The sequence below is a fragment of the Phycodurus eques genome, chromosome 9 (genome assembly GCF_024500275.1).
Source record: "Phycodurus eques isolate BA_2022a chromosome 9, UOR_Pequ_1.1, whole genome shotgun sequence".
NCBI classification, from domain to species: Eukaryota; Metazoa; Chordata; class Actinopteri; order Syngnathiformes; family Syngnathidae; genus Phycodurus; species Phycodurus eques.
Window position 1 is genome coordinate 25,799,685 of NC_084533.1, and position 24,825 is coordinate 25,824,509.

The window sequence follows — 24,825 nt, forward strand, 5'->3', positions numbered from 1 at the left end:
TTGAATCGGTGGCTAAAGTACCACCGCGCTTGCGTGCAATTAGTGTTTCATTCGTAAGACAATTTTAAAAAAATAATAAAAAAAATCAAAGATGGTTGAAGGTCCGGGATGTACATTAAACGGCGAGAAGATCCGTTCGAAGGTCCAGAAAGGACAAAGAGTGAAAGAGATGCGAGGCAGCGTGCTCACGACGGAAGTATGTTGTCCAATCACGCTAATGCTATGTTGTCATGCTAACTAATAACCAAAAGTCACGATCATGTTTGTCACTCAACAATATCATTCTTATTATGTCTCTACATATATGGTGACACTCGTGTCTTTGCAGGGAAACAACGTTATCCAAAGGCTGAAAGGTTGTCAGTACACCGACGTTGACACGCTGGGGAAGGAGCTTTTTTTGTATTTTGGACCTAAAGCGTTGAGGTATGAGGTAAAAGAATGCGCCCCCAAGTGTTCAAATCATCCATATCAAGTGTCAGTATATTCCCATTATATTATTAGTATATGCCAATTAAAGTCACAAACAGTGAATGTATCGGATTGTTATTATTTTTTTTTTAAATGTACATTAAACGGATATACCTACACACGCCACCAGTACAAACCAATATGCCGCATTACTCCTAATACTATACTGATATTGGGCCAAGTCACATATTTTACATGAGTAAAATATCACAAACATATCCCCAAAAGTATACTATATATATATATTTATATATATATATCTATATATTTATATATAGATATATATATATGTATATACAGAAATATTGACGAAAGTGTCTCAATTTACTCACAAATTTGTAGTGTTTTCAGAGAGCCTGTGGGGGCTTATAGCTTCCAGATGCTCCATATTTCACTAACAAGTCCTCCGTGTATTTTTTTGCTCACGAAAACGGAACTGGCTGTCGTTTCCAATAATATCAATCCATTTTGGAGCAATCGGTGAATGTCCCCTTTTCATTGCCAAAATCGATACGCTGCCATGTCTCGGTGTGACGTCAGCGACGAAACTGGAGACCAAATTTGCTGCACGTCACTGCTGATGTCACATTTGCTCCGGTGTGGACAAAGGAATGTACCATACTATAAAGTTGCAGTGTGAGGAGCTCAGGTTTTATATCTCGTCACTGTCGGGGTGGATTTCCCACGTACTAGTTTGACAAGGAAATGTGATTGTCTTCCGTTGCTGACGTCAGCAGGCTCACACAGGTTTCAACCTAAATGTGGGCCGGCCAAAATCTGGTTGAAAATCCAGTATGTTCGCAGCATCAGAAAGTTCCTTGAAGACACTGACCCAAATCGTCGGAGTCCGCGGTGCTTTCGGCAAATGTTCTAGCATTGTTGTTTTTGATTCATGCTAATGGACAGTTGGACACTGCCGATGATTTTGATCCTTGAGTCATTCATCTGGGTGATTCAGGAATCAAATCACAGCACCAAGATCTAATGAGATCCAATATTCGACCTGCATCAGAATCACTGATTCGCCACTAAGATGATGATAACGCTCACTTTAGATTGACACTCCAATATGGTGGCTTCCGCTCTGCCAAAACTGCTTCTCTGTACATATTATCTCAAAAGTATTTGCTTTCATACGCTTTACTAACACTGCAAATCCTGCGGTAGAGTCCACTTTGGCATGAACGGCTCTATGCGAATCAACAGCGCAGAGAGGAAACATGGCGGTGGGGGCTGCTCCGTCCCAGTGCTTGAAATCCACCTGACCACGGACACCGTGTGCTTCTTCGACAGTACGGTGGAAATGAGGTAAGCCCAAAATCAGACTGGATTGAGGTCCCCCGAGTTCATCTTGAGGGTTGTGAGCCTTTCTCAGTGAGCGTGGCCGTCATTCTTTGGCTGCTAGTTATGGTTGTGTTAAAAAGCACTCCATTTCTACACGTGCGATACATTTTCACTTCCATTTTCTGGAAACCTCACCTGTGTTTATATCATAACAGACACACTGAAACAGCCACATAAGTTGGAAACATTTGAGTTTGCGCCCCCCGCAGGCTTTCCCCACCTGTGTGAAACGAGGCTATAATGATTAAAAAAAAAAAAAAAACTTGACACTTGTACGACAGCTCATGTTTGACAACAGCCCCATGAACTGATGAATGAAATTTACTGTATTGCTAATGGTGAATTGGCCCTTCTCCGGCGTGGCGAATGAGGGGAAATATTAACCTCGCCACACCCCGTTTCAACGAGCCATTGGCCATGTGGCGAATGGGGAGCGTGCATACTGTACGTGTCTGCATGTGAATGTACTTGTGTGTGTGGACATATGAGAGGTGTGTGTGCGTGCTCATGTACGCGTGTGTTCTCACAGGTTGAGTGACGACTGCGAGCAGCGTGTGCGAGCTCTTCAGGCCCTGGACGTGTGCTCGCCGGCGTTCAACCCCTCACGCTCGGCCGAGGCGGCGAGGCGCCACGGCGGCAGGATGCTCTGCGACGTCCTCCTCGATCAGGCCGTCATGCCGGGAGTGGGCAACATCATTAAAAACGAAGCTCTGTTCGACGCGGGCCTACACCCAGCCGTGAAGGTACGGATGATGGATGGTGTGTAGCCGAAGATAGTAGTGGTGGTGGTGGGCGGGGGGGGGGGACAAGACATCCTACTCTGTGGAACTTTCTGGTGTTTTATCAAGGGATGTGTTGCGGTGGTGGATCAAATGGCGAACATACAGAAAGTAATGCAGTGCGGCAAAAGGAAGTTAATTGTTTTAGGATTTGATCTGATTTATAAACCAAAAAAATGATACCTTTTCTTCCCTCAGAAGGAACACGCATACTTTTATCAGGGTTTGTACACTTTTTTTTTTTGGTATGACTTTCCAGTAACATCTCCATCACTTAGTTAATTTCCATGACGAAAAAAATTGTCACATTTCAGTTGAACCACTGACAATTATTGGGGTGCACAAAGCAAAAATACCCAAACAAACTAGGTCATCATCATTTAAAATCAAAACATTGTAGCCAGTACCTTAAACATTTGGAGTCGAAATCAAACCCCAGATACAGATTGGTACACGTTGTCATGTTTTATCAAGTCATTTCATTAATCTCCAGTCTCCTGATTTCCACTTGCAGCTTCCGCAAACTTCAGTCACGCTGTCACCTGTTGCAGTAAACTCTGATAGGGGGGCGGGGGGGGGCAAAAAACAAACAAACGACGATCTTTGCAAATGTAATAAGTGAGCCCATAATGTAAGAATATACTTATATCAATTTATTTAACTTTAGATTTTTGATCGAACTGCCAAAATTCAGAATCTCTACGTCTGTCTGTGTCTCTCACAGCTCGTGAGAAAACAAATATTTCCTTCATTTGACTTCCCCAAACTACTCCTGTTTTGGGTACTTGACCCATCTTACTCGGAAGTCATCTCTGACCACCTTTGCCACGTTTTTCACCAACATGACTCAAGATGGAGCTACTTACAGATCAGATGGTCGTACACCGGCTATATGTCTCACAGTGCCTACACGGAGCAAAACTGTGTGAAGCAACGTTATGGTTGCGTTACGCTGTACTTGTCACCTTCGTAATGAACAAGCCACAAATTCAACGGTAGTTATAATTAAATAAGACCCTCCGCAGGGCTAGCCCTATGTTAGTAAGGTAGATAAAATAAACGATTCCCAGAGGCAAAGAAAATTCCTCAAGTATTTTTTCTTATTATTTTTTGAACTTGAGTTACTCCAAATACCCGAGTATGTAGTAATAAAACGAACTCACTGTGGTTGCGCCTTCCTCAGGTGGAGCAGCTGTCGGACGAGCGGCTTCATCACTTGGTGAAGATGACGCGCGATTTCACGCTTCTCTTTTACAAGGTGAGATGTTTCGGGCACACACTGTCTCGCCAGTGATGAATCAAAAAATAATAATAATTCACATATTTTTTTGCATTAGGCATTTTATAACATGTTCTGCTATGTCTTTATTTTGTGATATTTAATATCTTTGTATTTCTTGTCTATTTTTCATATTTTCTACTTTTTTAAAATGACTACTATTTCATATATTAGTATTTTTAGTCTATTTTGATATATATTCTATTAAATTTGATGTAATGTTCCCTTTTTTATATATGTATATTTTACATCTAATAGTTTACTGTGAAGTTATAATGTAACCCCCACATTTATAATTAATATTAATATATAAGCGCAGTCATTCAGCTGAGTTTTTGCTTTAACTTGCAAGCGCGTAGCTGAGATACGAGCCCTTTAGGGTGGCAGTAAACGCAATTCAAATCACTTCACATTAAGAAGCACTTTGGCAAAGTGAAAGTTCCATCCAAAAAGCAGTTTCTTAGCACTCTCAGTTGAAGTCTACTGTCAAATAAAACATGAAGCGAATTACACGTTGTGTATTTGAAACATGCAAATGTAATGTAGTTTGCTTGTTCCGCGAGCTTAATGCTAACAGGAATGGAAAATGGCTGCACGTCACGTCCGGTCGAGTGAACGCTGGCGCCCTGCTGCTTCTGCTCACCGGCTTCTTTTTAGGATTTCTTTTAGTTTGTTTGAATGTTTTTCAACTTTTTCTAATCTTTCATTGCACATTCACACTTGATTTTATGTGATTGTGTTTTGGTCTAATATCTTGTATCTTTTCAATAAAAATGCACGTATACGTAAAATGTGTGTATTTTAGCAAATATTTGTATTTTTAAAAAATCTTTTCTGTCTATTTGATTGGTATAGTTGAGTGTTAAAAGATTGTCATGTTATACCAACATACACGCTCTCTTTCTCTCTCTGCCAGTGTCGCAAGTCTGGCTCTGCGCTCTACACACACTACAAAGTCTACAAGCGTCCCCGGTGCGGCCGGTGTTCAGCCGCTATCACCGTATGTCGTCTCGGCGACAACGGCAGGATGACGTACTTCTGCGAACGCTGTCAGAAGCGTGATGCTGGCAACGTCCATGTCAGGTGGGAGCAAAACGCACATCCCTAAAGAAGTGACCGGTGTGCGAGTGTAGTTCGGTTGACCTAAATAATAATGATTTCATCAGAATGCCTTTCACACTCAGAACTTCCTTTTAGAGATACATACCCCGAAGGTACTCAATAGGGTTGAGGTCAGGGTATGATGGTGGTGGTGGCCCACATTTTTATTTATGATTACTTTTGTCAAATTTAAGTTATTTCTGTGACCACTGCAGGTTTTTCTTTCATCAACAGAGGGGTACCAACAATTTTTTTCACTGCCTGCCTTCCCACTTAACATGGATAGAAAATGGATGGATGGATGGATGGATTTGACTTCTCAAGCCGTCAATGGCAGTGAATGTGTTTTGATACACCTTGTACATTGCACAACATTTAAAATATATACAGTTGAAACCAGAATTTTACATACGCTATATAAAAAGACAAGCTTTTTTTTCTCACTGTCTGACATGAAATCAGATTAATTTTCTCTTTGGCTCAGTCGGCCTGCAGGCTGCCCATATATGGGCCTGCGCCGTCATAGGTACAATATGTCATTTTAGAATGCCACCAAGTGATCCAGCGCGGGAATGTATAGGATAGTCACTAAATATAAAAAAATAAATATTGAAAAATATAGCAAGATTTGTCAGAAGCTGATAGGCTTGAGCAGCATTCTGTCATCTACTCTTGTAGTGGCTTAGGTGAAAATTACTTCTTAAAAAAAACAAAACAATAATAATAACATAGGGATGGATTATAGTTTTAAGCAAATTGTTTGTTCTTGTGATATAGATGATCAGCCTACATTTTATGACCAATTTATGCAGCTATTCCAAAGGGTACACATACTTTTCCCTCCTATGACAAAGAAGCATAAAAAGCTACTCAAGTAAGCTATGGAACCATTTTTCTGTCTTCAAAAAAGCTTTCCGGATAGAATGTTCTAGCTTTGTAGGGCCATCTTTTGCAAGCAGATGGGCTTGGCACGGAGCGGGTAAGTGTTCCGGGCACCACCAACGCGCACGTGTGTGTTAAGTGTGTTTGACAGGCAGGGCGTGGGCTCAGCACCTCCTGGCTGGTGTTTGAGCGAGGCTTAGCGAGAGCTCCCCGCCGAAAGCCCTTCAGCCACATTACACAGCTGAATGAGCAATCTGCGAGGGGAAGTTTGCTGCCGGCCGCCGTTACCACAACTCCCTCCATCCATCCATCCATCCATCCATTCATCCCCATGATGATTGGCGGCCTTCTTGTCTAACATAGTGGAGATTTATGTCGCAGCACTAACATTTAAATGCAACACGCCGCCTGCTGTTAGTGTTGCCTCACCAGCTGCTACAAGTGCAAATATTTGGTTAGTTTCCTCATGATGTTTGTAATATTTTTGTGGGGTGGTGGGGGTTCTTTGTACATTTTCCGTTTCTATTTTGGATTATTTTCGGATATTTTTGTGGTAATATATTTTTGTCCAGTACTTTCTAATCTTCATCTAATGGTTATTTTGTGTGTGCAATATTTTTGTATTTATTGCTCATGTGTATTAGCTAATATAATCTCATATTTTTATCTTTTGTTTTTGCGATTTTATTTTCTAGTAGTGAATATATTTTTTTTCTAATCTTGACGTTTTCCATCTATTTTTTTGTCTCACCTTTTGCAGTATTTTGAAGCAATTTTTTGTCATCAAATATTTTTGTATTTTGTGATATGTCTAAAATGTGTGTATTTTTCATTTATTTTCTTGTCTTTTGTATTATTATTTTTTGCAGGTGCATTCTCTAAATGTCTGTCATTTTGTCAAATATTTTTGTTATGAAAATACACTGATCTCTTTTTATCAGTTATATTTTCTGTCTATTTCTTGTAATATTTTTGTCCTATTTATATTTTTATGTAATACACTTCATTTTCTACTATTTTTGTCATCATACGTTTTTGGATTGTTTTCTTATTTGTATAAAATGTGCATTTTTCATCCAATTGTTTTTTTCCTCCCTTAATTTGGTTTTCAAATGTATGCACGTTTTTCTATTTTTGTCCAACATTTTATTAGTTTTCTTTCTGAAAACAATATTTATTTTTTGCCGTAACATTTCTTTGTGTAATTGTCCCTTTCGTGTCTGTTATTTTAATTTTCTATGAAAGTACACAAATCGAATACTGTTGTATTTTCTTAACTGCAATTTTGTCAAAAAAAATGTTAAAATTTTTTTCATAATACCTATTTAATATTTGACTGTGTATTTTTGTTTGTTCTTATTGTTTTTCTCATATTATTCCATATTTCTTTCCATTTTTTCTAAAAACATTTGTCGCAATATGATTGTTTTCTATTTTTTTTAATCAGTGCATTTTTACCTTTATTTGTGTATTTTCCAATAGTTTGCATTATAGTTCCTAACATTTTCTTTTTGTATTTTTTCTCGGTAATTTCTACTATAACCCTTTTCTAGTATAACATAATATTTGGTCATCTTTATCAGAAAAGCTCAACATAAATATTTAAAATGCTAATGAGTCTTATTTTTGATCTTGTTTTTCCATGTTTGCAGTCAACTTCCTGTCAGGGACACCCTGATTAGCTGGGCAAGCAGCGGGGGAGCCGCTAAGGAGAACGTGGCGAAGAGGGAGGAAGAGGACTGGCCTTGTCACCTGTGCACTCTCCTCAACCGGCCTGCTGCCAAAAGCTGCAATGCCTGCCTCACTCCCAGAGCGCCGGGTAAAGGCCTCCTTATACTCCCGCGCTCGACAACGCCCGCATTGCATCACGTGACCGACGCATTGGCCCGCGCGACCCCTCTGCGTCGCTTGACGCGTACACGGCAAAAATTGTTGCCGCGCGTAGAATACAGCGGAGATCATCTATCGTGATTGGTCCGTGTTAGTCACATGCTGTGATGACGTACTCAGCGTGCCCCTTGGTTCTACATACCATCTACGCCGCCGCCTTCTTGATCGATTTTGCAGCGTCATTAAACGTTATCATCTGGTCATCTAGGTCTTGTTCTAGCAGACTCTGTTCCACGGTCGCCATTGTTGTTGCTTTGTTCCTTGTTACAGAAAGGAAAGGAAAAACGGCTACCGGAAATGGCCAAAAAAAAAAAAAAAAAGCAGAGGAAACGGTGTTGTTCTAGCCAATACCAGCCGTAGCGACACCCACGACTTGGAGGAGAACTGCAGCACATTTTCAAAACAGCACACGTAGGTTGCGCTCGAGTGTAAAGGCAAACCGCGCGGGATAGCCGCAGTGCCGTCAGCGCGGTCGCCGCCCGTGGGAGTATAAAGAAGCCTTAAGACTCATCGTTAGTAAGCGTAATGCATGAAAGCAGCCCAGGTTACCCCAATATTTAGTTTTATCATTTACATTTTTTACCATGTAATACATATTTTTTTCCCCAAAAAATATTTTTGTTGTAATATAATTTGTATTTTCGCCAATATTGTTTTCTAATTCTTTTTCATTTTAAATGTTTGTATTTTTCATCGAATATCTTTTTATGTGTATTGTTTTTCATTTATAAACAACATATATAATATATAACAATATATTTTCTTTCCAAAAAACATTCATTCTATTTTGTATTTTCATGTTTTTGTTAAATGTATTATTTTTCTAATAATGTTTAAAATGTTTAATTTTCGTCACGTTTTGTACTTTGGGATTTTTTTTTTTCTTCCCTCGAATGTTTTGCTTTAGTTTCTAATATTTTTTTTCTGTAATATTTGGGGCACTTTTGTAATATCAAATGAAAATCTATAATAATTATATTGGTAATATTTTGTGTAATATTTTCTTCTAATTGTTTTTCTCATTTTGGACTTTTTTTGGTTATGTTTTGCAAAATGGTATCATATTTTTCCTCTAATTTAATCCTGGGAATTTTCTAAATATTGTTCTCATTGAATTTTTCCATTCAATTTTTGTTTTTTTTATCTTTGTATTCTATTATTTTTGTCCGTTTCTTTTTCAAAATGTGCTTTCTAAACATTTGTGTTTTTCAATCCAATATTTTTTGTACTTTTAGACTTTCCCGTTTGCAACATTTTAGTTGGCCTTAAGGTTTATCAGACTAGCATTACATTAGTGTACCTAATGCTTTGACTTGTACCGATCCCTTTAGCTCTTTCCGTGATGTTTATTTAGTTTAGCACTATTGCAGTCATAAAGATGTAACTCGGATCATTTTGCTCTCTATATAATTGGGATATTACATTTTCAAAGCAGTTCATCTCCATTTGCGCTGAAACAGCAATACATTTAATTTAGTATCTCTGTATGTTCGGATGTACTGAAATGGCGCAAAGGGAGGACTTGTGAGACTACTGGACTTGCAGGAGTACAGTATAGTTTTCGTAATAAAAGTGTGGATGTAACAAGCTGTGTTTTATGAGTGGAGCCTCAGAATAAATCTGAAATGTCTCTACCTCTTCCTCCACAGTCCACAAGGAAGACGCCTCTCTGCCCTCCTCCACCGATCTGGTGCGATACCCCTGCACCGCCTTCACGAAACCCCGAGAGGAGCGCAAACTCAACTGGCGCTCCGCTTTCGGAACGTCTACCCTGCTTTTCTCCGACTTGAACGTGGCGCCCGAGCCGTCTCGCGGGGGAGCGCCGCCGGCCTCGTCCAGTCAGCCACGCAAGAAAATGAGAATTGATGGCGGTCCCTCTAACAAGTTGGGGTGAGTGATTCCCTCATGAATAACTTGGTCTGCGGGTACTCAAGTTTTATTTTCAGGTTATTTCCCGGCTAACGAGACATGTTTCATCTCCTCTCTTAAGGTGTGCAGTGCACACAACAACAGGGATGCACATGCAAAAAAGTTGCAATAGTCCAAGAACAAAGAAATTGGGATTTTTTTTTTTTTCTCTTCTTCTAGATAAAATGTTGCATATTTGGGAGGGAAACAAAGTTTTTTTTTTTTTTTTTTTTAAACAAAAAAGTAGTATTGTTTTCCAGAGGACATAAGAAATTAAAAGAAGAAAAAAGGCAAATCTTTCGAGAAAATTCGTCGCAAACGAGAGTGACATTTTTTGAGAAAAGGTGTTAGTCACGGCAATAAAATATTTTTCTCAGTAAAAAGTCATTCTACAACAATAAAGTCATGATATTACAAGAGTAACATATTTTTTCACGAGAAAAACACTCAGGAAAATACATATTATTTATTTTGTTATTTTAAGGTTTTTTTAAGTCACAATATTGTGCGAATAAAATCTCGTTTTGAAAGAGTCCATTTACGAGAAGTAGTTTTTTTTCTTTCTTGGAAAAAAAGGGCACAATGTTACGAAAATAAAATTACATTTGAGAAAAAAGGCACTATCACTAATATTTACTCATGTTCTAGTTACAGTAGGAGAAGCACTTTATGCAGAAATTGAACAAATTCCAATTCCGTTTTCCTCCCACTTCCCAATTTCATCTCTTCTGTTAGTGCGCACACAACAGCTGGGGAGAAGCCCGGCTCCTCCGGCCCCTCCGCCTCACCCGTGTGTGCGTGGCACTGTCGCCCGGCCGTCCTGCGAGTGGTTCAAAAGGACGGCGACAATAAAGGACGACGGTTTTACGCCTGCTCGCTGCCCCGGGAGGCAAAGTGCGACTTCTTTGAGGTGAGGCCTCCCATTCCCTGTGTCTGCAAATTTTGCTGACATCTTTAACTCATTCACTGCCAGCCTTCCCAGTTGACATGGATATTTGACTTCTGAAGCCGTCAATGGCAGTGAATGTGTTAAGGGAGACATTTTGTCACAATTTAAAACAGTTCCCAAAATACCCCAGGATCAAAAATTAAAGTGTACTCACATTTTACACTACTTCACAACTTAATTTTTAAACTTTTTGCACCCAAGATGATTTTATTCTTGTGATATTATGTCTGCCTTTTAAGATTACACATTTCCCCCCCTCAGGAAATTAGTTTAATTCTTGTAACATTACAACTTTGTTTTAAGATTGACTTTTCTTTAAAAAAAAAAAAAAACTGCCTTTTTTTACTTTTTAAAATATTTCTTTCTGTTTTTAAATGATTTTACTCTACTATCCTCTTTTATTTCCAGATGGTTATTATTACTGTTTCAAATTGCATTTAATAATTTTACAATTCATACATTGCAGTTGCAACGATTAATCGATTATCAAATTAATCAATATTTTTTTATGAAAAAATAAAAATATTCTCATAGACTATAAAAAACTGCCTTTTTTTACTTTTTAAAATATTTTTTTCTGTTTTTAAATGATTTTACTCTACTATCCTCTTTTATTTCCAGATGGTTATTATTACTGTTTCAAATTGCATTTAATAATTTTACAATTCATACATTGCAGTTGCAACGATTAATCGATTATCAAATTAATCAATATTTTTTATAAAAAAATAAAAATATTCTCATACATAGACTATAATTTAATTGAAAAATAGATTTTATTCTGGTGTTGCAACTAAAATACACAATCTCATAATGAGCCTCTTTCTAAAATAAATAAATAAAATAAATTATTCCCGTGCAAGACTACAACTTGTGGAAAAAAAGACTATTCTAGTTAGATGATTACTATTTTCTTGTAAATTTCCCTTTTTTTCCTCAAAAAAGGCTATTTTCATGAGGTGATTTATTATTTTTTTAAGTTTAATTTATTCTAAATTTTTTGGTGTTTTGCGAGAATATTCTCTTAATATTATGACTTTTTCCCTTGAATAAATCATACTCCTGTTTTGCAAATGATGTGATTTTGTTCTCATAGTAATAATTTTTTTAAAATTTTTTTTTTCTTTTCTTTCTAAAAAATTCACAATTCAGCAAAACTCAGTCCGGCTCGCTAGCAGACACACTTTTAATTTCACACGTGCTGGCTGGGCTGGCACTCCAGAGACCCATAATATTATTTGTTACAAGCCATTTAACAGTCACATTTCCATATTATGTCCTCTTTAAAGTGTTTTATGTTTTTCCAGTGGGCCGACTTGCACTTTCCCTCCTGTCACCACGGCAAACGATGCGTGATGAGGACCGTGCTCAAGCTGGGACCCAACAACGGCCGCGACTTCTACACCTGCGGCTCCCGAAAGGGTAAACAGTGCGATTATTTCCAGTGGGTGCAGGGCGGACCTGGCGTTTCTATCCTGCCGGGCTGCTAGCGACCATTTAGGACTAAAATCATGTTTAAAAACATGACTAAAAAACACATTGCCGTGCTTTCCAATCACGAGTGTGTATTTACATAATTAATATTATGAGTTGTTTTTATGTATTTATTAAAGACTCCAAACAAAGCCTAAAATCACAATTTTTACTTTATTGTGGTCAATTCATGTCTCCAATATCTTAAGAGTTAAGAAAATAAATAAATAATTAAAAGCAGTCCACCGACTTGAGAAGCGGCGCAACAGACTCACCGTCTGACACCATGTAGTGAAACTGCAATAAGCCGGGCACCTTGTTACAAGCTGCGCCTTTTTAAAGAGAGAAAACACAAATGAGTGGTTTATTTGTTGCATTAAAAAAAAAAAAAAAAAAAAAAAAAAAAGGTGAATCATGTTCAAGATTGTTGTGCCTGTACCTTTAAACAGCTTAACCATTGAATGGTTTGTCAAAAGAATTTTACACAGCATGCTTGCCATATTTCCTCCGGAGGCATTTATTTCACAAACAAGGGTAGGCCTTGTGCAAATGCATTATTATTTCTTTTTTGTCCTTTAAAGCTTTCAAATTACTTAAAATGAACTTTCGGCCTAAAATATGCCAAAAAAGGCAACTCACCGCCAAATTAGCTGAGGCTAATGTATCAATCTCGACTTTGATTTATTGACGAGATCAGTCACGCTATACACTTTCATACGTGTGAATTTTTAAAATCCTACTAGGCTTGAAAATATAAACATTCTTACATTAATTCTACTTTTAAACCCAGCAATCTCCTGGATATTGTCTCCAAGGTAAGTACTAATCACGCTTGGCAACTTGGTGCATTTGGTGGCGTCGGCGTGCGTACGAAGCCAAACACTCACCATAGTGGCCTGTCGCGTTCGCGCAGATGATCGCCCCGAAGAAGTCCGCGTAATGCCTTTTAATCCTGGAAATGGCCGTCTCGCAAGCTGCCGAGGGATCCGTCCCGGCTCTCATCAGCTCCACCGCCAAGTAACTGTTGGCAGTGCGGCATTGGACATGCGTCAGGCCGGCTAGCGAGGGCTTGTCAAGGCCATGAAGCGAGCTGTCGCAGTCAGGTCTGGTGCACTGCTGTCCCTCAAGGCGGATTCTACGCTCACGCTATTCACAAGGCTAAATAAAGAACTCCTAGGTCAGTGTTCAGTTCAGTTTAAGGATCACTAAATATAAAGTTTTTCAAAAGTCTTTAGACGACTAAAGTTTTTTTTTTTTTTTTTTTCTTTCTCCGCAGACTAAAAATTAGCAAGCGTCAGTCTTAAAATTCATAATCTTACAGGAGGAAACTTTTTTATTTTTCAAGAAAGGCATAATCTTACAAGAACAAAATTGTTTGATTAAAAAAAAAAAAAAAGTCAGAATATTACATATATAGTTGTATTTTTCCCTTTGAAAAAAAAGTAGTAATACTATGAGGAAAAAAATGTTTTGTTTTTTGTTTTTTTTAGATAAAATGTCATACTCTTCCGGGAATCGTGAAGTTAATCTTACAACAATAGAGTCAATCTTATGAGAATAAAGTTAGACAACTTTATTATTTTTAAGAAAAATAGCATAACATTTGAAGAATAAAGCAGAATGTTCTTGTTTTCTTTAAGAAAAACAAAGCGGTAAACTCATGAGAAGTTTTTTCTGTGCCAAGCTAAAAAGTAAAACTTCGGGAATAAAGTTGTATTTTTTTCTGGGTAAAAGAATAAAACTGAATTAATTAATTAAATTAAAAAGTCAGAACATTACTTGAATAACATTTTATTTTTCTTGTGGGGAAAAAAATAGTAAAAAAAAGTAAAATTAGAAATCTGAATTTTTATTTAGATAATTTGTAATTGTACAATGAAATCAGAATGCTAAGTTTTAAAAAAACAAAAGATGCTTCGAGATGTAAGCTATAATCTTACGAGAAAATGAAATTTTCAAGAGGGGGAAAAAAGGCAGAATCTGACGAGTCATATTTTTTCCAAAAAAAAATATATATATAAAGCCTCAACTGAACGTAAAAGTGATAGTCTGGGCCAATGTAGTCTATCCTGTTCTACATTTATTGTTTTACCAGCAGCATAAAAGCAAGGTGGCGTTACCTGGGCAGGAAGCGCATCATGACGTCCCCGTCTCCGGTCGCGGCGGCGGCTCCGGCCGAGATGTCAGCGTACGCTCCCGCCCCGACTATAGGAGAATCCCCAACTCGACTGTGTGACGGGATACCAAATTTCTAAATATACCGTTGCAACATGCATATTTGCCAGTAAATTCAAAATAACTGACATACCCTGGAACTTTATGAGTGAGCCCATTAGTGGACGTCCCCACCGCCAGGTGACCGTCTTGATCAAAGGCAATCATACCTCGGGGGGGGAAAAAAAAAAAAAAAAAAAAAAAAAAAAACATTCATTCATTCATTAAAGTTGCAAGCATTTGGCCAAATTCCTTAGTAGGAGTTTGCCCAAAATGGCTGACTTCCTATTTAATCTTGTAAACGGGACAATTTTTTGTTTGGGGAGGGGGGGTCATGTTGGGGACCCCTACAATGAATGAAAAATTTCACTTGGAGTACATGAGCTTGGGGTGAAAAAAAGTTCATTGTCAGGCAATGCTGAGGCTCCCAAAAATACAATTCATTCATTGCTCGTACATTGGCAAACTCCTCCTCAGGAATGTTCGCCAATGTACGAGGCATGAAATTTGCCCAAAATGGCTGCTTGCACCAAAATGGTTGACTTCCTATTCAATTTGAGTCATGGGTCCTTGAGACTTTTTTCAAATGTTCTGTTATGATAGACTTGTACACCCAATTGTGTGTTTTTTCCATCGTGGAATCTTGCAACTGTACAATAGGGAAGACGGGACCGAAAAAGTTACGCATTCACGGTTCATCTCAAGCAAATCCATAAAAACCCACCTATGGTGTCATGGGAGCGAATATTAGTAGAAAGTCGCTTTTTCGGTCCCAGCTCCGCGAGACGCTTGTAGGGACGACACGATTTGGAGGGATTGGGAAAAACATTCTGGTGGGGAAACAACAACAGGAGAGAAGACGATATATTGGTTTTATCCATGAATTTTGAAATGTAATGTTTTTTTTTTTTAACATGATTAATTAATTTGAAGTCAAATTAAAGCCAGTGAATTTAGTCGGGGAATACCCTCAATGATAAAACAAAAGTTGACTGAAATAGAAAGCGTCTACAAGAAAGCACTTCCGAGACTCAAGAGGCCCACAGAAGCCAACGGCGCTTCTGGGTCTTGTTGATATCTGACTTTTTTGGTTTGAACGTGCATTTGTAGATGTAGCAACGAACTTTAACTGACAAAGGTTTTCTGCAGTGTTCCTGAGCCCACGCGGCAATATCGTTTAGTGCAGTGCCGCTCGAGGAATCGAAGGCAACGCATTCAATGTTGGTATTCGTCCATTCCGCTTTCGTGCATTGATTTCTCCACTTTCTCTGACACTTTTGATATTTTTGTACGCAGATGATGAAATTCCTAAATTCCTTGCAATTATAAGTTGAAGAACATTTTTCTTAAAGTGTCGGACTACAACTTCCCGAGTCTTTGTTGCCCCTGTCCCAGAATTTTGGGGAAGGTGCTGCAGGCATCAAATTCAAAATGAGAGAATATTTGCAACAAAAACAATAACATTCATCAGTTTGAACATTAAATATCTTGTCTTTGTAGTGTATCGAATTGGATGTTGGTTGAAAAGGAGTTGAAAATCATTGTTTTTTAACATTTGTTAAAATTTCTTTACATTTGACACAATGTCCCAACTTCATTGGAATTGGGGTTTGTAATAATACTTTTACTCTTGAAAATATTTTTTTTTTATTCTGGTAATATTACAACTTTATAAGATTGTTTTTGTTCTGTTTTGATTTCATTATGTTTGTGATATTATATTGGATTTTGATGATTAAGCAAGCACCAGTATACAGACTCCTGAAACTAAACACAACAAAAAGGTTGAAAGTGGGTCGCTTTGACCTTTACCGCCATAACTGAGAAGAAGGTCAGGATGAATTTAAAGAAGCATAACGCCTCTCAACCTAACAAGTGTTTTTTTTTTTTTTTTTTTTTTTTTTTTTTAAATGAACAACATAATTATTAGCATGCCAGTCAAGTTCGCAGGCCAATATCTTTTCGTAGCAGGACGCCCGGAGCTAATGCTAATCAACACGCCGGCACTCTCACCTTTCTGTAATTAGGTTGGCAGCTGCCCTTCATCCACTGCGTGAAAATATCCAACGACTTGACGGTGGTCAGGTCCTCTCCGATGAAGCCCATGTTTTCTGCGAACACCGTCGCTGCAAACAAAGATGACACATGACCTTCTTAGATATATATTTTTTTTGGACAGGACAGCCAATTTTACAGCCCTAATTTGTTCTCTGTATCAAAATGTGATCACAACTAAAGCGCAAGTCACGGTCCGACCAGGCGTTAACAGGCATTGGATGAAACCAGAGCGCTCAATACATGCCTTCAGGTTGCTTTAAATTAGTTTAGGAATACATTTCACCCAGGTTGGCTTTGAATGCCAATTTAATCACAAAATGTAGGATAAAGAATGCTTATGAGAGCTTGGGTACATTCTGTGCTATTCACTCTTATTTTTAAGCCAGTTTTTTGGCTGAGTATCGTTAACGTCGTATCGGGTATCCGTATTTAAAACATTTTAGAGTCGTCATCTGTTGCCCTGTTAAATGATATATTTGATACCCCATTTATCTTAACATAAAATAATTCTATCTTTTGTTAAGCTGTCAATTTGGACTGGGTACTGACTACTGTCCACCGGATGGCGCTACTTTTATCCTATTCAAAGCATGCAGCAAAATGCCACTTCTTTTTGTTTTCTACAAGGATGCTTCGCTATAATAAATGATAGCGGTGTCGCAGTTGATGTTGGCTAATGGTGTACATGCCCACTATTGAAGTGCAGGGAATTCTCTGTTTACGAGTTTCCCGACATGCAACGTTTTGAGGTTAGACTTTTTTGCACAACAGCGTTAGAATAGCTAGGGCAGCTATCAAATATTTTTAGAATCGAGTATTCTACCGATAATACCACCAATCAATTGCGTGATTGGATAAAAGTTGATTTCGCATTATTAAACACAATAACATATACATGTAAGGTGCAGGTATTAGTGTTGTGCACTTCACGTTCTACTGTGGTATCTGTGAGTTTAAGTGTGTGATGTCAGCGAATGAGGCCGTTAACTGGCTAACCCGCTAGCCAGTCCGCGTGTTGGGTGACTCGGCGTGAGTTGCTGCTATCGGCAGCTTGAATGGGCTTAAGTGTTTATTTTGTTACGGTTTGTTCAATAAAGCAATTGAAAGTGCACCAGGGGCTATGTCTATCCTTGACCACTTGTGGAGGCATTGTAGTACTGTACATTTGAACTCGTGGCGGTCGTCTATATTGAAGTAGCTAACATCGATAGTTACCACGTGCTGGCGATCGTAGACCTGCTGTTGCGGTGCGCATTGCACTTTATTTTTTGGTTTGTTAAATATGAAACGATCCCAAAGTGGGCATCTTCTGTCTTTTATTGACTCTTTCCTCCTGGCTCGCCGCCACAGCGCCAATTTATGCGCGCGCGTGCGAATGCAGTAGCATTTTTCCGTGTGGGAAAAACGATCCCTGCAAAACACGGCAGACGTTTTTGCTTCAAAACCTTTTTTTGTGTAATTGACTTTTCTAGTTGTTCATTTTAATCATTGAAGCGCTAAACGCGTGGTCACGCAGCACAAGAAGGCACACTCGGTTAGTGCCTGTACTGGCTTTCAGGTTTTCCCCTCCAGATGGCACAATTTTTTTTTTACAAGCATTCTACAAGGGTGCCTCACCACTGAAATGATAACGGAGGCTATTTATGTAGGCTAGCGGTGTGTACTCGCATTATTTGACTTAAGTTACAACATCTAATCAGTCACTCCATAGGCACACAGACATGGCCAAGACAGTACGCTCCAATTTAAACAAGAGTGTCACTATGATATTGAAGTGACTGGTTGTCGGTGGGACTATCTCAGACACTCGTGGGACTTTCTTCACACAGAAGTGAGGCTTCACAGTGTTGAATTGTCTGGAGGGGAAACAAACCCAACAGAAAATATCTCGTTAGTGGCGGTTCTCTTGGAGAAAATGCCTTAATGATGCCAGGAGGTCAAAGAAGAAATGTCCAGACTGACTAGGAACTCGAATATATGCAGGAGAAGAACATCCCTGAAAGATGTGGAACCTTGAAGAAGATCACACCTGATGACACTGCTGTCGTTTAACAACTTGGAAGCTACAATTTGGGAGGATCCGACAGCTGACGATTGGGGGGGGAGACATCGTCCGGTCTAATGGGTCTGCATTTCTGCTGACACGTGATTAGTGTCCGAGTGTAGTGGAAACAACATGAAAGCATGCATTTATCCTGCCCCGTAATGAGTTGGCTTCAGACAGCGGGATGTTTTCTCTGCCCCTGAGTAACAACTGGTCGAAAAGCCACCGCCTTGCCCTGTGTTTTGCTACCGACCACATCCATTACTTGATGAGCGTCCCATGGTTACTTCGAGTTGGCGAAGGCACCGTATTCAACCTCAAGCCAGGGTTAGTGTTTCGAATTAAGGTTTCATGTCGTGGTTAGGGTGTCAAATTAGGGGGGTTAAGTCTGGGCTTAGCGTTCCAAATTAGGGTTACTCGTCATGGTTGGAGGTTTTCGAGGTCATGTTTAAGGTTTCAATCCACGGTTAGGGTTTGAATAAGGTTTTAAGTCATGGTTAGGGTTTCAAATTAGGGTTCCAGCCATTATCTGAGCCTATCAACGGCCCTGAGCTGGTTGCCAGCCAATCGCAGGGCACAAATTAGGGTTAGGGTTTTCAAATTTGTGTACTAAATTGTGGTTAATATTTCAACACGGGGTTCGTGTTTCGATATTAGGGTTTCAACACAGGGTTTTCAAATTTGTTTTTTTAATCGTAGTTTGGGTTTTATATTCGGATTTTAAGATACGGGGGGTTTCAAACGAGGTTTAATGCTCATATTTAGTGTTTCAATGCACAGTTAGTTTCTAGTTAGGGTTTCAATCATGTTTAGGATTTCAAACCAGGGTTAGTATTTCGAGTTGGGTTTCAAGTCATGGTTAGGGTTTCAAATTAGGATTTTTCGAATTTGTGTTTTAAGATGTGGTTGGGGATTCAAATTAGGATTTCCATCCAGGGTCAGGGTTTCAAAGTCGTGTTTTAAGTGTTGCCAATGACTTTCAACACAAACGGGAGTGGGCAGCGATTCTCGGGTGTTGAACATCCCACTCTGGTCTTCGTACCTGACTCGCCCACCAGCATGGTGTGCTGTGTGCGCTCCATCACTGCTCGGGCTACGCCGATGGCGTTCTTGATTCTCTTCAGGTTGGCCACGGCCCCCACCTCCATTGTGTTGCTGCTCACACACACATTAATTAATTTTTTTTTGACTCCATTCTTAGCATCTGTATTAGGTAATTTATTACATTTTCTTTTTTTTTTTTTTTTACCCGTTCATGATCATGGCGTCCAGCGTGGTCTCGCCGTTCTCGTCCGGGCTGCCGCCGTAGCCCACGCTGCCGTCGCACTGCTCTTTTTGGCAGCGGTCGCACCCCTTTTCCACGGCGTCCAGCGCCGAGCCGCCGGACTGCAGGACCGCCCACGCTAGAGCCGCAACACAAACACACGATGACACTTACTCATTGATTAAGATTCAATCGATTGCATGGATTTCAGCATCGGAGGCAAAATAGGGCGTGCGGAACAACATGGGCCGATGCAACTCCGCAGACTTACCGCCATACTGCCCGTCGTGTTGAAAGCTATGTGTAATTATCTCAATGCACGGAGCCGTATCGGCTCATGTTGTTCTACAGAGTCTGACATCTTTGAAATAGTGAAAACAAAATGCATATTCAGCCATTTTTGCAGATTTTATTTTCAGAATATTATGACTTTGACCCCCAAACTATGACTTTGTTCTTGTCAAATTTTTTAAAGTATGATTTTATTACTGTGATTTTACAGCCTTTTATTCCTGATATTGCTTTTTCTCTTTTAGAAAAAAATGACTTAAATCCTGTAAAATAAAAACGTTTCGTCTAGCAAGATTATGCTCTTAAAAAATGTAAATAAATGAATTTTAAATAATTCTTGTAATATTGCGACTTTTTCACTCTGAAAAATGTGACTACTATCGCAAGATTGTGGATTTTTTGCAATATTTGGTTCCCTTAAGATTACAACTTTTTTTCTTGGAAAAAGATTATCTTGTAATATTTTGACATTCCTTGAAAAATATGATTTTGTCTTAATATTTAAGTTTTTCCTTAAAATAACTTTCATCTCGTTAGATTTATGTAAGATGATTTTTTTTTTTTACCCCCTTTGTAATATAACTGCTTTTTATACCTGAAATATATGACTTTATTACTTATGAGAGTTTAATTTCTTCCCAAATATTTTTTTCCGATAAAATAGACCTTTTTGTTTGTCCAATACAACTTTTGTTTTTGGGAGGGAAAAAAAGGGAAAAAAAGTTTCATCTTGTAATAGTGTGACTTTTTTTTCTTGCAATAAAAAAATAATTCATTTTCTTCTCATATGCGTGAAAACGTCTTTAACAACAAAATTGTATCGAAGAAATTGTGATGTCCCAATTCATTTAGAATTCAGAAGGTCTTGCTCACAGGCACTTTTTCTGACAGGCAGCTCACAAACGATTTTCTTGCTTGAGTAATTTCACACTCGATGGGTGGGCAGGCACTGCAGAGGCCCAACTATTTGTATTCAAGCAATTCAAAAGCCATGATGGATGCTTGCTTTAAATTTGGTTTCCTTCAACCTGCCGCACATGCTCGGGAACCAAATTACTGTTGCAAGAAGAAATGATGGCAAACGTCTTCTACTTCCTTTTTTTAAATGCTTCTTTCTGTCCAGAATGTGTGGGTTTGGACTTCTTGTTGTTCTGTGGCCAGTGTTGCAGTAATGTTTGAACAGAAAGTCCGAAGTACAGCGAGATTCCAAGGTCGACAAATCGACAACTTGCCTCCGCTGGGAAGATAGCCGCAGCACACAGCACGCCAGCCAATTTGTCCACTTTCACACCATCAGCCTCAGGGGACAGGGGAGGGGAAGGGGGAGGGGGATGATGTACAGCTGGTAAATTAAAGAGTTTTCATCTATCAAGCAAGAGAGATTTTTTCCAGTTAACTCCCATCTCATTCAGATTTCATCTCTCAGGGCAGCGGCGTGTCACGCACCCGGCGGAAAGCTGCCCTGACAGATGAAGTCCTGAACAAGCGCTAAAGTGTTTTCACTTCCACTCTGCGACTTTCCGATGCATCATTCCCGATGCACAATCCAATGGAGTGCGGGGGCGGACCCCTCCCGGCGTCGGCGGTCGTGAAACGTTTCACATTTTTATCAGACAGCAGCTAACATACGCCGGGAATCAAATCTTACCTCTCAAAATCCTTGTGACCCCTTCAAGTGTGCCCTTTTTTCTTTTTTTGGTAACAAAATGTCCACTCTAAACTTGCACCGATGCGCCCCAGCCAACCTGATGGCTTTTGAGGGGTGCCAAAAAACAGGAATGGGCCAAACTGGCAAAAGATAGGTGTGCCAATATTGTGGCATCATATTGGAAAAGCCTTGAGGCTGTAATCAAGTTTGGAATCAGACTTAAATTAACAAACTGTGGAAAAAGTGAAAGTGAATACTTTCTGTATGCACTGACAGCGCTTCAGTTTTTGAATGTGAACACTTTCTGGATGGGGAATGGGCAAAACTGACAAAGGATAGGTGTGCCAAGCATCAGATTAAACATTTTAAAAAAAATAGAACACTTGAGGCTGTAATTGCTGCTGAAGAATGTAATTGAGCAAAGGTCGTGAATTCCCCATGAATACGCTATTTCTTGTTTGGTTTTATTTTTGATAACTTTGCAAAATTCTCATTTTCGCATTGTCATTATGAAGTGTTGTGGGTAAAATGTTGATGGGACAACAAATAATGCGATCCATCGATGGAAAAATGTCTGATGTCATAGTTACATTGAACAGCTTCACACGTCACAGTTGTTTTTCTTTCTTTCTTTTTTTTCTCCATTCGGTCATGTGTGTTTCAAACTCGGGACTGATTTGTGCACCTGTTATTATGATAATAATTTTGGAAAAAACAACTACGTTTAGATAAACAAAAAAAAAAAAAAATACCAGCAGCCGTCGCATTCTTGAAGCTCCATGTGTTGATAATCAGCGGCAGTGACGCTTGTCCAAACGTGGGCAGACATATTAAAGTAAAAAACACCAGCGACATCGGCATTGTGTCCTTAAAAGACGACGCGTGAACATTCAAACACTTCGTTAATTCGTCACTTCATATTCATCCGACCGAATACTTTGCTCTCTCTTCTATCACGAGTCACTTCCAGATGACGTCACATAAAGCAGGCAATATTTTCTTAAAGGAACAGTCACATATATGACAGTAGATGCGCCACCGCGCTGTAACCGCCCGGCTAACCGGCGTGCCTACGTGGAGGCCGTGTTGGGGAGGGCGACGTTCACCTCAAAAACAATCCGTGAAATTAAGTCGTAACTTGCTGATTTGCCAACCGATTTTCATGAAGTTAACTTTTTGGGGGGCAAAAAGCAATACCGGCCTCGTGTCGTATCTACCCATTCATATCTATGGCTGTAGCTGCCCGGCTAATCGACGTGCCTCCGTGGTGGCCATGTTGGGGAGGTCGATGTTGCCATCTAAGGAAAATTAAGTCGTAACTTTCTTATTTCGCAAGCGATTTTCACGAAGTTTACTTTTTTTTTTTGGCAACGCCAAAGCAGGTGCTATCAATATAAAACATTTATTTATTTATTTTTTACCTTTGAAAGGTTAGCCCCAGTTCCGTTGTTGTGTTTACAAGGCATTATTGTTTGCAACCGTATACAGTACAATCTGGCAGCAGCATTGTTCTTTCGGTTTCCTTGCCGTCCATACAAATGGAATGCACCGACGGTTTTAGCGTCGCCGTATGCACGCTGCTCAAAAGGGGCGTGCCATAATCCTATTCATGAAGTCCACGTGTATATTCCAAATAAATTCAACATAAACAGGTACAATGTTGTTATTACTAGGTCATGCAATGGGAAATGATTTTAATAATTCAAATAAGACCTATCATGAACATATCTACAATAACTGGACGTGAGATAAAGTTTCAAAGACCCAGCCCATAAATTGAACAAGAAGTTGGCCATTCTAGTTTATTTGATCGTTTCGAAGACTCAAAAATTCGAAAAAAAAAAGATTAGCCCCCTGCACTAAGTCCATCGATGGACATGAAATTGGGTGTGCATGTCTATTATAACAGTACGCATGAAAATAGCTCAAAGACCTATGGCTGGAATGGAACAGGAAGTTGCTCGGTCATTTAGGTTCAACAAAGTCATTTTGGACGAATTCCAGGGTTCTTACACTGAAGACGTTTGGTGACGATTTCAAAGACGCTTAAAAAAAAAAAAAAGTCAAACCAGTGATTGACAGGTGTCAATCCCGTGTCACTATAGACCCAACATCTTGCCCGCTGTCATGACTCCTCCCCCACCTTCAACGGGGCGTTGTTATGTTCACCCTTCCCATGTGGGCCATTTTTTAAAAATTATTATTATTATTATTATTTTTTTAATTATTTTTTAAATGTATAACATCCACTGCACGGACGACATTAGCATTAATTAGCATCTTCGCTATGGAGCCAGCAGGTTCCCCTGGGCTTTTTCCATTGTAGTTCTTCATCCAGGTGACGTCGCGACTCCACGCTCATTATTGGATTGCAGACTGGTTCAGAGCGTTCCGGTTTAAGGCGGGCAGGATCGAAATCGAGGAGGAATAGCTCGGTGGGGTGCACGGCTTTGTCGCGTTCTTCTCTCCGGCGGGGGTGTGGATGTCTCGGCTCGGGACGCTGTGTTTGTGCTTGGCAAATGTCAGTGTGCTGTCTCTGGCTGCACATTGAGATCATACCAGAAATTGGCTTCAGGCGACGCCACAAAACTGTGGGATTGGGGGGGAATACACCCTTAATAAACTGTAATTATATTAAAACTCTTTATTGAAATGAACTCAATGTGAACAGATCCAGGTGTAAAGCAATACCCTATTAAAATTCCAACAAATGACAATCTATACGCAATTTCCAATCGAGTGTGACTTGTTTTCGAAAGAGAAGTAATGATTCTTTGATTGGCGAACAGCGTAAAACTGGCAAAGCGCGACTACCCGGTGACCCGGAGTGCAGAGGGATAATGGTACAAACCCACAAAGCCAACATTCTGTTAGTTCCCCCTCATGAGAATGTCGACTGTGACTGAGTGAAGCAAACAAGCTGTGCTCATGGGAAACTTTTTGGCACAAATGTGCTAACACTGCACTTCACCGCCTTCTCACCATACGCTCACGGTGGGCCCTGAATCGTTTTTTTTTTTTCCCCCCTTCTTCTTCCCTCACCACCTCCCCTCAAAATAGCGTCTCTCCCGCCACGGGCGTCAAAGAGACAAGTGGATGGACTAGGATGACTCCCTCACAGCAAACAAGAACAAAAAGTAACAGCATACAAGCAGCAAAGGGAAGACTACGAACAACGTAGTCCGACCTTGAGAGGCGCCTTCTTTACATTATTCATACGATACATACAA

At 39.5% G+C, this 24,825-nt stretch overlaps 2 protein-coding genes across 8 annotated transcripts in view; one reads left to right on the top strand and one right to left on the bottom strand.

The window, feature by feature from the left end:
• On the top strand, positions 1–10,639 carry neil3 (nei-like DNA glycosylase 3). The gene is made up of 9 exons (XM_061685511.1): positions 1–196; positions 329–426; positions 1,639–1,779; positions 2,345–2,558; positions 3,778–3,852; positions 4,790–4,956; positions 7,509–7,675; positions 9,396–9,636; positions 10,390–10,639. The coding sequence occupies exons 1-9, from the start codon at positions 92–94 to the stop codon at positions 10,601–10,603; spliced, it is 1,422 nt and encodes a 473-aa protein (XP_061541495.1). The 5' UTR covers positions 1–91; the 3' UTR covers positions 10,604–10,639.
• The window catches only part of aga (aspartylglucosaminidase), a 25,866-nt gene continuing 3,345 nt past the window's right edge, over positions 2,305–24,825 (bottom strand). Inside the window, exons 1-10 of one of the 7 annotated variants that reach the window (XM_061685514.1) lie at positions 22,348–22,586; positions 19,642–19,795; positions 19,435–19,547; positions 16,304–16,416; positions 15,015–15,120; positions 14,385–14,460; positions 14,197–14,304; positions 12,964–13,097; positions 12,352–12,408; positions 11,371–12,008 (exon numbers count right to left, since the gene is read on the bottom strand). In XM_061685514.1, the coding sequence (XP_061541498.1) occupies positions 11,887–12,008; positions 12,352–12,408; positions 12,964–13,097; positions 14,197–14,304; positions 14,385–14,460; positions 15,015–15,120; positions 16,304–16,416; positions 19,435–19,547; positions 19,642–19,795; positions 22,348–22,456 (1,092 nt within the window). In that variant the 5' untranslated portion in view covers positions 22,457–22,586 and the 3' untranslated portion in view covers positions 11,371–11,886. The other 6 variants (XM_061685515.1, XM_061685513.1, XM_061685512.1 and 3 more) reach the window with 6 other exon arrangements.

Coding starts and splice junctions, on each gene's coding strand:
- neil3 (XM_061685511.1), top strand. CDS start 92: ATGGTTGAAGGTCCGGGATGTACATTAAACGGCGAGAAGATCCGTTCG. Junction 3,853..4,789: donor TCACGCTTCTCTTTTACAAG/GTGAGATGTTTC, acceptor TCTCTCTGCCAG/TGTCGCAAGTCTGGCTCTGC. Junction 4,957..7,508: donor GCTGGCAACGTCCATGTCAG/GTGGGAGCAAAA, acceptor CCATGTTTGCAG/TCAACTTCCTGTCAGGGACA.